General features: G+C 32.0%; 2 protein-coding genes across 4 annotated transcripts in view; both read left to right on the plus strand.

The window, feature by feature from the left end:
• Nucleotides 1-617: 617 nt before the first annotated feature.
• On the plus strand, nt 618-7086 carry LOC108727631 (putative nuclease HARBI1). 3 transcript variants are annotated; one of them, XR_001936856.1, is made up of 8 exons: nt 618-915; nt 995-1230; nt 1316-1624; nt 5198-5348; nt 5510-5653; nt 5748-6015; nt 6114-6875; nt 7019-7086. XR_001936856.1 is itself a non-coding variant. In XM_018455805.1 (7 exons), the coding sequence occupies exons 1-7, from the start codon at nt 851-853 to the stop codon at nt 6708-6710; spliced, it is 1770 nt and encodes a 589-aa protein (XP_018311307.1). In that variant the 5' UTR covers nt 618-850; the 3' UTR covers nt 6711-6888. The 3 variants fall into 3 exon arrangements, 2 of the variants coding, with proteins under 2 accessions (XP_018311307.1, XP_018311308.1); XM_018455805.1 differs by lacking the exon at nt 7019-7086 and having other exon boundaries at nt 6114-6888; XM_018455806.1 differs by lacking the exons at nt 618-915; nt 995-1230; nt 1316-1624; nt 7019-7086 and adding an exon at nt 3972-4430 and having other exon boundaries at nt 6114-6888.
• A 2504-nt stretch (nt 7087-9590) lies between these two features.
• The window catches only part of LOC108727619 (uncharacterized), a 3678-nt gene continuing 849 nt past the window's right edge, over nt 9591-12419 (plus strand). The window contains exons 1-5 of the mRNA XM_018455796.1: nt 9591-9969; nt 10049-10105; nt 10241-10489; nt 10579-10899; nt 10961-12016. Of these exons, the coding sequence (XP_018311298.1) occupies nt 9591-9969; nt 10049-10105; nt 10241-10489; nt 10579-10899; nt 10961-12016 (2062 nt within the window). The remainder of the gene's footprint in view (nt 9970-10048; nt 10106-10240; nt 10490-10578; nt 10900-10960; nt 12017-12419) is intronic.

The following is a 12419-nucleotide window of genomic DNA, read 5'->3' on the forward strand; positions in this document are numbered from 1 at the left end:
AAGTTTTGCGATTTAATTTGGAAACACCCTGTACATACAAATTTTCACTTTTCACGTTTTCGCGCTAGGGAAAAAGTTACATGATCGCTACCCAGCTTTACACGATGCGTGTAGTTAAAATAATATTACCATTTATCCCTATCAAAGTTATACAAAATCCCTATTTTTTCTACGCAAAAAGATGATTGGTTTATATGTTTAGGGGCCACTGTCACCAAGCTCAGTTAACTTAACTGGGCCAATTAATCCATCGGAATTGACCAATCTGTCAATTCTTCAAACAAAATAACAAATGCAATTGGTCAATTCCGATGGACTAACTGGCCAGTTAAGTTAACTGAGCTTGGTGATAGTGGCCCTAAGAAGCAAGAACCAATCATATTGAAGAATTTTACAATATAGTTGCAAAGCTACTTTCTCAAGCTGTGTTCCAAAATTCACTGTCAATGCTGAAAATGTATAGTACATGTAACGTAGACTGTAGATTTTCAGCCATTTTCAGCGCTGGCAGTGAATTTTGGAACACAGTCAGATTCGACTTTTGGAATGCATTTAAATAAAAAAAAGGAACAGTCCCATGAAAACGTAACCACAGCGCATGTTCGCGCATTGCAGTTTTTCGTAGTTGTGACAAATTTTTTAAACCTGAATAACTATCAACTTTAACGATTAATTAGTTCAATATCTCGATTCAGATATAGCGACGCTTTTTGTCAAATTCGTCCGTTTCATACAAAAACGCGTCATTGAGCGTAATTTCATAAAAATCGAAGGTAGTGTGTTTGCGAAAACAAGGAGAAAAGTTGCAGTTTGGTAGAGGACAAAAATAGACATCTGATTGAAAAAAACAATGCGGAACCAGTGTGGAATAAAAAACTGTAACAATAATCGTTTAAAAGGATTTCACTTGTTTAGGTAAGTCGAATAAAGTTATTACTTGATAGTTTTCTATTATTTAAAGGTTATATTTAAATTATAAATACAAATGTTTCAGATTTCCTCTTCATCGAAAAGATCACTTAAAAAAGTGGCTCGAAGCTATTGGGGAAGCAGATTTTCAACCCACTAAATCTGACGTGATTTGTAGCGCACATTTTACTACTAATGATTATATGGTTAGGCCGTTTGCACATGATGTTCGTTTGAAACATCTTGCTGTACCTTCCATATTTCAAGATCCTCCAGAAACTACTCCTATAATTACAAATATATTTGATTTGAATGGATCTGGTTTGTATCTGTTTACATACAAGTGTTCTGAAACCAAAAGAAGACCATTCAATAATTTTTTATCTAATTTCTGTATTCAATATAGCTCCTGAAGAGATTATGAATTTGCCTACATTGGTCGTACAGTCTCGTACTAAGAAATCCGAGAGTTCGGAAGAAGATGAGGTATATTGTTTTCAACCTTCAGAAAAAACAGCCAGTACAAGTACTGTTGATGATACAATTAAGATAACATTGGTAAACAAACGGAAAATAATGAATAAATCTAAGCACTATTTAAAAAATCAGAAAATTGGTCCAAAAAAGAAGCGAATGCAATCAATTATTACTATACTAAAGCAAGATTTGAAAAGGAATAAAAAAACAATACGATTGCAGCAGAATTTACTGACAGGTATAGTACAAGTTATAAATCTATCCCACAGAATACAAACTTACAGTAACATTATATTAATATTACAATTTTTTATTCAACAGATGTAATATGTAACATATACAACAGTCATATTGTTGAGTAGGAAATTAACATTGTGTAATATTATTATTAGTTTATATTCTGCAAGATATATGTCTTTTGCTATAGAAAAATACTACTTGATTAGAAACTATTGAAAAGCTATTTGATTCTAACAGTATTGTTTCAATAAGCTTTTTGCTAAATTCAGAATATTTTCCTGAGTATATTTCCTTTTTACTAATAATGCAATCATCATGATATACCCTCTGTTTAAGTTACTTGTACTTTTTGCACAGCATATTTGTTTTCTTTCTTTTCAATGCTAGACTATATATTTATCTTTTTTAAGTGTAAAAAAATTCAGGATTTCAAGCAACTTTATCAGACCTGTAATAATCTACTACTATAGCCATTCCGAAATTACTTTAATACTGCTAGCAGCAGTACTAATAGCGAATTCAGTCACTTACACTACACTAGATCAGTGCATACTAAAAGCTGCTTTGCGAAATTAGCAAAGTAAAAATATATAAATATTTTAAACGATTAACTATCTACTAATGATATTGTCACGTTATTTAACAATGAAATGTATGTGTATCATTTGATTGTCAAAGTTGATTATATTGTATCACTGCATTGAAATATTTTATATAAAGCAGCTTTTAATATCCACTGATTCAGTGTAGTGCGAGTGATCGAATTCACCATAAATCAGTCGGCCATCTATAATGGGAGTAATATAGTGCAGTAAGTTGTAAGTTATAAGAAATTGATCAATTACAATCAAATGTGAGGAGAATAATCGACTATGATTGATCAATTTCTTACAGCTTAAGGCTTATTACATAATACTATTTCCATTGTAGAAGGTCCTCGATATATGAGATAGTCAAATGTATTAAGGTCGGTACTCATAGTCGGTTCTTATTTTAAAACTGTCTTAGGCCGGAATCAGACTACGCATTGAAGATTGAGATTGAAGATTAAAATTTAACCAGTGAGGACAAAGGAATTTTAGCTCCTATTGTTTTTCAATCTTCAATCTCAATATTCAATGCGTATGCAAATAAAAACAATAGGAACTAAAATTCCTTTGCCCTCATTGGTCAAATTTTAATCTCGAATCTTCAATGCGTAGTCTGATTCCGACCTTAAGTAATGTCTTAAGATGCTAATATGGCCCTCTGATTGGCTTATGACATCTTAAGATTGTACTTAAGACAATCTCAAATATAAGAATCAACTATGAATGTCGGCCTAAGGCTATATTCCAAAACGTCTCTTCTGAGGAAAATTTTACTTGATATACAATAATAGTATATCCTCTGCTCGAAAAGTATCCGGAATTTCTCATTCAAAAGACGTGAGTTAATAGTATGTCAAATTTTTTTTCACTAAGTTGGCACAACTGTTTTTGACATTGGGTACATCCAAAAGCACGACTGCTTACTAGCGCTCAGTGGCCTAATTTCTACCGAGGGTTCGAACCGGATCAGAATGCAAGAACCAACTACAGTCGAATGACAGGGGAATGCTCGACTGTAGTTGGTTGGTTCTTGCATTCTGACCTGGATCGAATCCTCGGCGGAAACTAGGGCCGGTATTCATAGTCAAATCTTATTTCAAGACCGTCTTAAGTAATGTCTTAAGATGCTAATACAGCCCTCTGATTGGTTCGTGACATCTCAAGACTGAACTTAAGAGGTCTTGAATATAAGAACTGACTATGAATACCGGCCTAGGCCAGTGAGCAGGGTACTGAATGCACCCAATATCTGTTTTCTATATATATATATATTATATATATATATATATCTGATATTTGTCAAATTTTTTTTCTGATATATCTAATATTTATCTTTTGGTATATATCTGATAGATATCGAAAGCAAGAAAGAGAATTCTAGTGCAGGAACGGAAAATGGACCACTAGAGTGCGGTCACATGGAGTGAAAAATAGCGGAACGGAAAAAGAACGGAAAAGACAAATGATCGGGATTAACCAATCAGAATAATTCCGTTACGTTGTTTCGTAAGGTTTGTTCGCGTCGCATACTCCAACACGTTCCAATATGCTTCTATCATAGCTTTTACTCACTCTATCAAGGCTGCGTTCCACTTAACGCTCGCAACGCTCGTGAGCATCATTTGTCCTTGTTTAACATTGGATAAACGATAAGGATAAAATGATTCCACGAGCGTTGTGAGCGTTAAGTGGAACGCAGCCTAAGTATGTTGGAGTGAGTAGGAGCTATGGTAGGAGCATGTTGGAGCACGTTGGAGCTTGCGACGTGAACAAACCTGTAGTTGGGTTTCATGATGAGAAATATATTTACGGAAACGGAACGGAAGTTGGTGAAACCCCCACCATTTATCTTTTCCGTTCTTTTATGGTAACTGTTTATATCAGTCTACCTTAGATAATCGTCGGATTTTATAATGAAAAAAAATGTTGAGCAAAGAGTGTGTTTGAAATTTTGTTTTGCTAACGAAATTTCTTGTGCCGACGCATTAAAAATGTTACAAAAAGCCTACGGGAACTCTTCTCTCTCGAAAACACAAGTGTATGAGTGGTATAAATTGTTTAAAGATGGCCGTGAAATCGTAGAAGACTTGCCGCGTTCTGGGCGTCCATCGTCATCAAATACCAACGAAAACATCGATAAAGTGAAGAAAATTGTGTTTGCAAATCGTCGTGTGAGTGAAAGAGAGATTGCTTCAACCCTTAACATCTCTAATGGTTCGATTCATTACATTTTAATCGAAGTTTTCGAGACGTGTTCGAGTGCAATTAGTTTCAAAGCAAGCGTTTCTTGTACACGACTTTTTGACCAAACATGCAACAAATACCATCGCTTATGCATCGTATTCGGCAGACATGGCATCAATTTTTTCTTGTTTCCAAGATTCAAATTGCCACTATGGGGAAAGCGTTTTGATTCAATTGATTCCATAAAAGAAAATTCGATGAAGGAGCTAAAAGTCATACACTGTTAAAAATTTCATGAAATTTAATATACTTTTAAGTTACACAATTGAATTCAATTTCATGACATTACATTAAATTTAATGTATTTATAACTGAAAAGCATATTTGTGTACACATGAAATTTAATTTGTGTACACGCTCATTACATTTAACTACTGTAACTTAATTTTCAGTTAAATCATTCATTATATTTTAATTTTTTAAAAATTTCGTTCATAACCATGAATTTCATTTACATGTAAAGAAAGCATTTCTAACAGTGTACCTTTAGAAGTCTATGAAAATGCTACGAAGAATGGGTTAATCGATGGCATATGTGTATAGCCTCAAATGGTGATTATTTTGAAGGAGATAAAATAAATTTATCTTAAAATTTTTAATTTTGCGTTTTATTTAAAATTTCTTTTTGGATTCTTTTTTTTAGCAGAGAGTATGTTACATGCACTATATATTGTGAGAAAAATTTCTTTAGAAAGGACGTTTTAGAATATAGCCTAAGCTGTCAATATTTTTAATAGCATTGGAAAATTTGGACGAAAACACAAGCAATGTTTTTGAAGAAAATAAACGAATGGAATTATCACCAATTCAAGCAGTTCAACTTCATGTTAAAAATTATGTGGACACAGTGAAAGAATATTCAGATGTGGAGTTTAAAAGACATTTTCGGTAAAGTGAATATAAATAGTAATATATTGTGCAGCTTTATGTATAATGCTTCAAAAGTAAACATTTATTAGCCTAATTGTTTTTATTATGCAAAGTATGACAACAATCTTACTTGAATATGAAAGTTATTTTATTTAAAATTAATTAACTTTCAATTACAGGATATCGCGTGTAGTATTTACATACTTATTAAATTTAATAAGACCCAACTTAGAAAGGCCAGCTGGATCAGGACGGTGTCCAATTTCTCCTAACTTACAATTATTAGTGACATTATGGACCATGGCAACACCTGATTCATATAGGTAATTATATAAAAAATAATTATATTGAATAAATAAGATTTAATATTAAATTTATTTTATATATATATATACACACTTTTTTTTTCATTAATAGATCTGTTTGTGATCGATTTAATATTGGACGAGCAACTGCTTGGCGTGCTCATAGAAAAGTCTGTGCAGCGATATATTCTTTAGCAGATAAATTTATCAAATGGCCCAGTGTAGAAGAAGCACAACAAACATGGATGGATGTTCAATACAAACATAAGTTTCCAAAAGTACTTGGTGCCATAAATGGTACACACATACGTATACAGAAACCAAAGGAACATGCAGAAAATTACTTAAATCGAAACGGTCATTATTCAATACATTTGCAAGTAAGTTATATACGTTTAATGTAATGAGTAATATAAGGAATTACGGTAAAACTTTTATGAGATTGATAAATGCTTAAATATTTTAATATCTGTTGTAGGCTGTATGTGATTCCACCTTAAAATTTATCCACTGCTATGCAGAACAACCGGGATCTATGCACGATATGTGTGTATTCTGGCTAAGTGACATCCCATCCATGTACACAGAAAAATTTTTTCCACATGATAGTCATCTGATAGGTGATGCTGGATATGCTCTGCAAAAACATGTAATGGTACCTTACGATAACAATGATTTGTCAGGAGCACAAATTAATTTTAATGAACGTTTATGTTCGGCCCATGTAATGATTGAAGAAGCCATCGGTTATCTAAAGGGACGTTTTCGTAGTCTCGTAGATAAGTTGTATATGAAACGGACGGATCTCATATCCGAATATATTATTGCGTGTTGTGTGCTGCACAATATTTGCATTTTACATGAAGATTTTTTAGATGATATTGTAATTGTTGAAAAAGACAATAATCGTATGACAAAATGTGACATTGAAACCATTACTCCAGATAAAGAAGAAGGCATTGAAAAAAGAAATGCGCTAACAAATATGTTGAACGAGAGCGCTCCGTTCAATTTTTTTGATTATATTGCAATTGAACACAGCTACTCTCGACGACCAGTGTCTTTTTCACTGTGATAAAAGCTGTGAGTGGCTTATCAATCGCAATGTTAAACACGTCATGTGGTCAAACGACTCCTACTCAACTCAAATCTGTGTATCTAGTTTTTTTGTATCCTTAGGGAAAAGCAACACTGCTTTTCTATGCATACATTTCATAATACAAAGCGAAATTCCATATAGGTTTGTAATTATCCAAGCGAAAATATATACTGTATTGTTTTCTATAAGAATAATGAATATTATTTAATTTTTTTTATCGAATAACAAAAGTCAGGTAAAACCAAGTTGAATTATTTAAACTTAATAATTATTCATTTTTTTAGGGGAAGCACCTTCGTCCTCGTATAACTTTGATCTTGTCAAGAATACTCTCCTGAGTGATCTCCAGAAAATTTTAAACATCTCAAAATGAAGATATTTATAAGTAAAAAAAATCAAGTTTTTAAGAAAAAATAATAGAATCACTTTTATTATTGATTAATTATGAATTTGTTTTATTTCAATTAAAATTAGTAGGAAAATTTCAAAATAAAAATATGTGGTACAACTCATGGAAAGAATATAAGGTGAAATATTCCGGTGGATGTGCAGTCGTCCAAAAGTAGTAAGGAGCAGTAAGCCAGTCAGATTTTCCCCAAAGTGCTAAATTCAATATGGCCTACACTAAATATATATATTATGTATGTTGAGTGCCGATAGTGAACGCTGAAGTTAGATATTGAGGTGTTGAAATAAATTTTATTTACAAAAGTGCAATATTATTTACAAGGTTAATATTATTTGTACGATTATAACATTTTTATATAAAGAAGACAGTGATATTATTATAAATTTTATGTCATTGTTTATTTCTGTTCTGTACATTATTTTACATCATATTATTTATTGTTATTAATTGTTCTAAACGTTTTTATAATTAATATAACTAATTTTCACTAGAAGTATCATATTTTCATTATCAATCAACCTACTACATTAAAAATTTGCGCCTCCAAGTGGGAAAAAACTGATTGGTTGAATTTCAAGCCATTCCCTCCATGTCGCCATTATATGCACAATACTTCACCTTATATTCTTTCCACCATGGTACAACCTGTAAGATTGAAATTAGACAAAATTTCAATCTTCAATTTCAATCTTCAATGCGTAGTGAGTGACCTTAGGCCGGAATCAGACTACGCATTGAAGATTGAGGTTGAAGATTGAAGATTGAAATTTGACCAATAAGGACAAAGAAATTTTCTTCTTTCGTATCGATTGGTCAAATTTGAATTTTTCAATCTTCAATCTCAATCTTCAATGCATAGTCTGATTCCGGCTTTACGGTCTCCTGTGATTGGTTGACTCGCTTGGGATCTGTTTCACTAACGTCAATTGACTGTCAATCTACTTAGCAGCAAATGCGATTGATCATTTTCACGCCGATTAAGCCTAACTGGGATTAACTGTTAACCGTAAGGGCCAGTTTCACCAACGCCGATTAAGCTTAATCGTGCTCAACTGTCAACCGTAATTGGTCAATTCTACTAAACAGCAAATACGATTGGTCAATTAACGGCCGATTAAGTTAACTGGCGTTGGTGAAACTGGCCCTTTTTTTTATGTAGGAGGAGAAAATCTTATACCCCTAGCCGGGAGGAACCTCATGAGAACCTAACCTAACCCGGTAAGGAGAAGACTCCCGGCGCCCGAGCTCACCGGGTGTGTTATATCATTTTCGATTGGAGTGCACTGGCTGCACTCAGTGTCAAAAGCGTGTTCGATTGGCAGTGCCAATGCGCACTTAGCTAGTGTCAGGTGTTCATTTGACCGACGACACTCGCGTAGTGCGCATTAAGTGGCACGAGATATTTTGACGGTGCCAGTTCAGTGCACTGGAGATATATATGGGGCATTCCACGCCAAGTCGGACAGTTTCAAAAATTTTTTTTTTTGATTTGCCTAATTTTTTGATATTTTTTAGTACCCATCAAAGACCCTTTCGGGTAAATTTTAAGATTTTTAGAATCACAGGTTCAAAAGATATCGAATTTTCAAAAAAACCGGTCTTTTTTTGTTTTGGTCATAATTTCTTCAAAAATGGTCCAAATTAAAAGTTTTTTTTTTGAAATTTTTGTTTTTTTATGCACTTTTCAAAAAAAAATACGAAAAAATTTTCAAAAATTTTTTGTGTAATTTTGGTGAGTTTTTAACTTTAAATCTTGTTTTTCAAACTGAGTGCATATTTTGATTTTTTCGAAATTTTTGTATAACAAACTACTATCATTTTAACAACTTTTAAGCCCGGTCCGATCGTGGGCCTCCTATAATTACTATTTTTTTTCGATTTTTGAAAATTTGATAAATTTTGTTTTCTCTATTAATCATCATGAATACCAATTTTATTACTGTATATTATTTTTTTAGTTCATTTCAATCAATTTTGACACATTTTTATTATTAAAAGGCGTTAAAAATAATTAATTTATCATTAAGATTATTTATAAACAATAGTAACAAAAGAATTTATTTATTTGCGTAATTTTTTAACAAATTTGTTGAAATTATAATTTCAATATCATATTCGTTATAAAACATTACTTATTCATCTAATGATAGTATAAATTTTTAATTTCAAAAATAATTGAGGAACTCACAGTATGATTTTTCTCACGGTGGCGCTGCTACTCATTTCTATAGAGCACTATAAACGTGAGTATTCGCATACCACCATTTTGATTCCTTTCCCGGTTTTCCTATTCCTTGCTCTGTCCCCACTCCGCCGCAGTGGGCGGATACACACCGGCAGCTACAGTTTACTTATATCATAACCTCTGCTATATTATTTACTATTAGAAGTTCAGTTTAGTCGGTTTTATGTGTCTTTATTTAGTGCGTTATCATAAATATTCTATCATGGAGTCTAAACTTCGATTTAATCGATGTTGTAATCCATTGAAATTAGAAAATCATTCAATGAGTAAGGGATTAAGACGAGCTTCTACAAAGTTTCAAGAAGCATGGAAGTTGAGTCGTTTTGATTATTTGTGCACAATATGCAGAAAAAAATTGAAATCCTTAAAATCAGTTGCATCTACATCAAGTAATATTAGTAGGAGTGAAAGTGATGCAAGTGACTATGACTTTAATGATGACGATAGTAGTAATGTTTCTGTCATTGAGAATCATGATGTTGTTCTTGACGATTATATCGTACATGATGATAGAACTGACACTGACACCGATAACTGTGAAATAAGTGAACCAGTATCAATTAGCAATTCATTTTCTTCAGGTATTTTTATTTTTCATTGTAATGTTTTATTATTAATATTTACTTTAATAATAATTATCATGAATTTTTTATATTGAAGGATTAATATCTTTATCTGGTGATGAAGTTACTCGAACTCTATCGCAGTTGAGTCTTGGTACTCAATTACCTGTAATTAACGAAGCTCTGCCATTATTAAATATAAATCCAATTGATAAATATGCAATAAATAATTCATTATATTTGAGTGAAAAATATAACGAAATTTGCTCTACATTTGTGACATTATTAGGAATAAATGATAAATCTAACCATTATCAGAACTCAGTTGATTACCAAAATATTGTAGAGAATCTCAAAGCTAAATTTAAGGCTGAGAGTACTACTAGAAGTGAAAAATTACAAATTTTAACTCTATTGCCTTCTGATTGGAGCATCAATAAGATTTGCGATGTTATGGGTGCTACAAAACACATGGCAATAGTGTCAAAACTTTTAAAAGAAAAAAAAGGAACTTTGTCGATGCCACAGAGAAAAATAGGTAAAGTTTTCAAACTTTTTATTCTTAAATTACATTTGGTAAATATTTTTCTTTTACTTCAATCATCTAATAAGTTCTCTTCTATTTAGGACGACCCCTATCGAACGAAACTAAATGCAAGGTCATAGAATTTTATAAAAATGATGATGTAAGTGTAAATCTGCCTGGTAAAAAAGATTTTGTTTCTATGCGAAAAAAGGATGGTCAAAAAGAACATATCCAAAAAAAACTTATTTTGTGCAATTTAAAAGAATTGTATAAAATATTTAAGGAACAGTATCCTGATGATTGGATAGGGTTTTCTAGCTTTGCATCATTAAGACCTGTCCATTGTGTACTTGCAGGATCGAGTGGTACTCACACTATTTGTGTGTGTGCTATCCATCAAAATATAAAACTCATGATGTTAGGTGAGCATTACAAAAGTTTTATTTTTTAACTGTAAGAGTTAATAATTTTATTTTCTGGCAGGTTCTAATTTAACAACGCTAACTCATCATTCGACAATTCCTTTGATGCAATATAGTGATTGTTTTAAGCTAGTACTATGTCCCAATCCATCATCTGATTGTTACTTCTTGAAATGTGTAAAGTGCCCAGGAATCGATGTTCTCCGAAGTATGTTAGAAACCTTATTCGATGAAAATGCAGTAGATGATATCACATATAAATATTGGATATCTAATCCTCGTTGTCGTCTTGAAACATTTATCAAGAGCTCCTTGGAATTCGTCAACATATTTTGTGATCATATAGTAAATCTTTTACCACATGATTTTATTGCTAAACAACAATCTGCTTTCCTGAAACTCAAAAAAGAATCGTTACAGGATAATGAGTTTTTAGCGATTTGTGATTTTGCTGAAAATTACGCCTTTGTAATACAGGACGCAGCGCCGGGATTTCATTGGAATAATAATCAAGCAACGATTTTTCCAGTTGTAATCTATTACAAACAGAACAGCGAACTGAAGCATCGAAGTTTAGTCATAATTTCTGATGGCAATAATCATGACGCAATTGCTGTGCATGTGTATCTTAAAATTATTAACGATTTTCTAAAAGAATCGTTTTCCAATGCAACTAAAATAGTTTACTTCTCTGATGATGCTCCGCAACAATTTAAAAACTTCAAGAACTTCGTAAATATTTATTACCACAAAAAGGATTTCAACTTAGATGCTGAATGGCATTATTTTGCTACAGCACACGGTAAAGGACCGTGTGATGGAATTGGAGGAACAGTGAAAAGAATTGCGGCGAGAGTAAGTCTTCAACGGCCAATTCATGAGCAAATAACAACAGCTCACGAACTATTTGAATGGGCATCTAAACCAAGCAGTCTGCCGAATATTGCTGTCAAATTTTCACCAGAAAAAGATTACTTAAATGCAAAAGAAAAATTGGATTCTCGATACAATACTGCTAAGTCAATTACAGGGACACAGAAATTTCATTCCATTATTCCAATAGGCAGCGGAAACATACTAGCTAAGGAGTACTCTAGTTCAAATGATAGTCGTACATGTAAAATTTTTAAGAAATTACGCAAGTAAATAAATACTTTTGTTACTATTGTTTATAAATAATCTTAATGATAAATTAATTATTTTTAACGCCTTTTAATAATAAAAATGTGTCAAAATTGATTGAAATGAACTAAAAAAATAATATACAGTAATAAAATTGGTATTCATGATGATTAATAGAGAAAACAAAATTTATCAAATTTTCAAAAATCGAAAAAAAATAGTAATTATAGGAGGCCCACGATCGGACCGGGCTTAAAAGTTGTTAAAATGATAGTAGTTTGTTATACAAAAATTTCGAAAAAATCAAAATATGCACTCAGTTTGAAAAACAAGATTTAAAGTTAAAAACTCACCAAAATTACACAAAAAATTTTTGAAAATTTTTTCGTATTTTTTTT

Source organism: Mycetomoellerius zeteki, unplaced genomic scaffold (assembly GCF_001594055.1).
Source record: "Mycetomoellerius zeteki isolate Tzet28-1 unplaced genomic scaffold, Tzet1.0 scaffold517, whole genome shotgun sequence".
Classification (NCBI taxonomy): Eukaryota; Metazoa; Arthropoda; class Insecta; order Hymenoptera; family Formicidae; genus Mycetomoellerius; species Mycetomoellerius zeteki.

What these genes read in the sequence shown, in the direction of transcription:
- LOC108727631 (XM_018455805.1), top strand. Translation starts at nt 851, where the DNA reads ATGCGGAACCAGTGTGGAATAAAAAACTGTAACAATAATCGTTTAAAA. An exon ending in ATTTGATTTGAATGGATCTG is followed by an intron (nt 1,231 to 1,315) that starts GTTTGTATCTGT and finishes TATTCAATATAG; the next exon opens with CTCCTGAAGAGATTATGAAT. An exon ending in GAGTTTAAAAGACATTTTCG is followed by an intron (nt 5,349 to 5,509) that starts GTAAAGTGAATA and finishes TTTCAATTACAG; the next exon opens with GATATCGCGTGTAGTATTTA.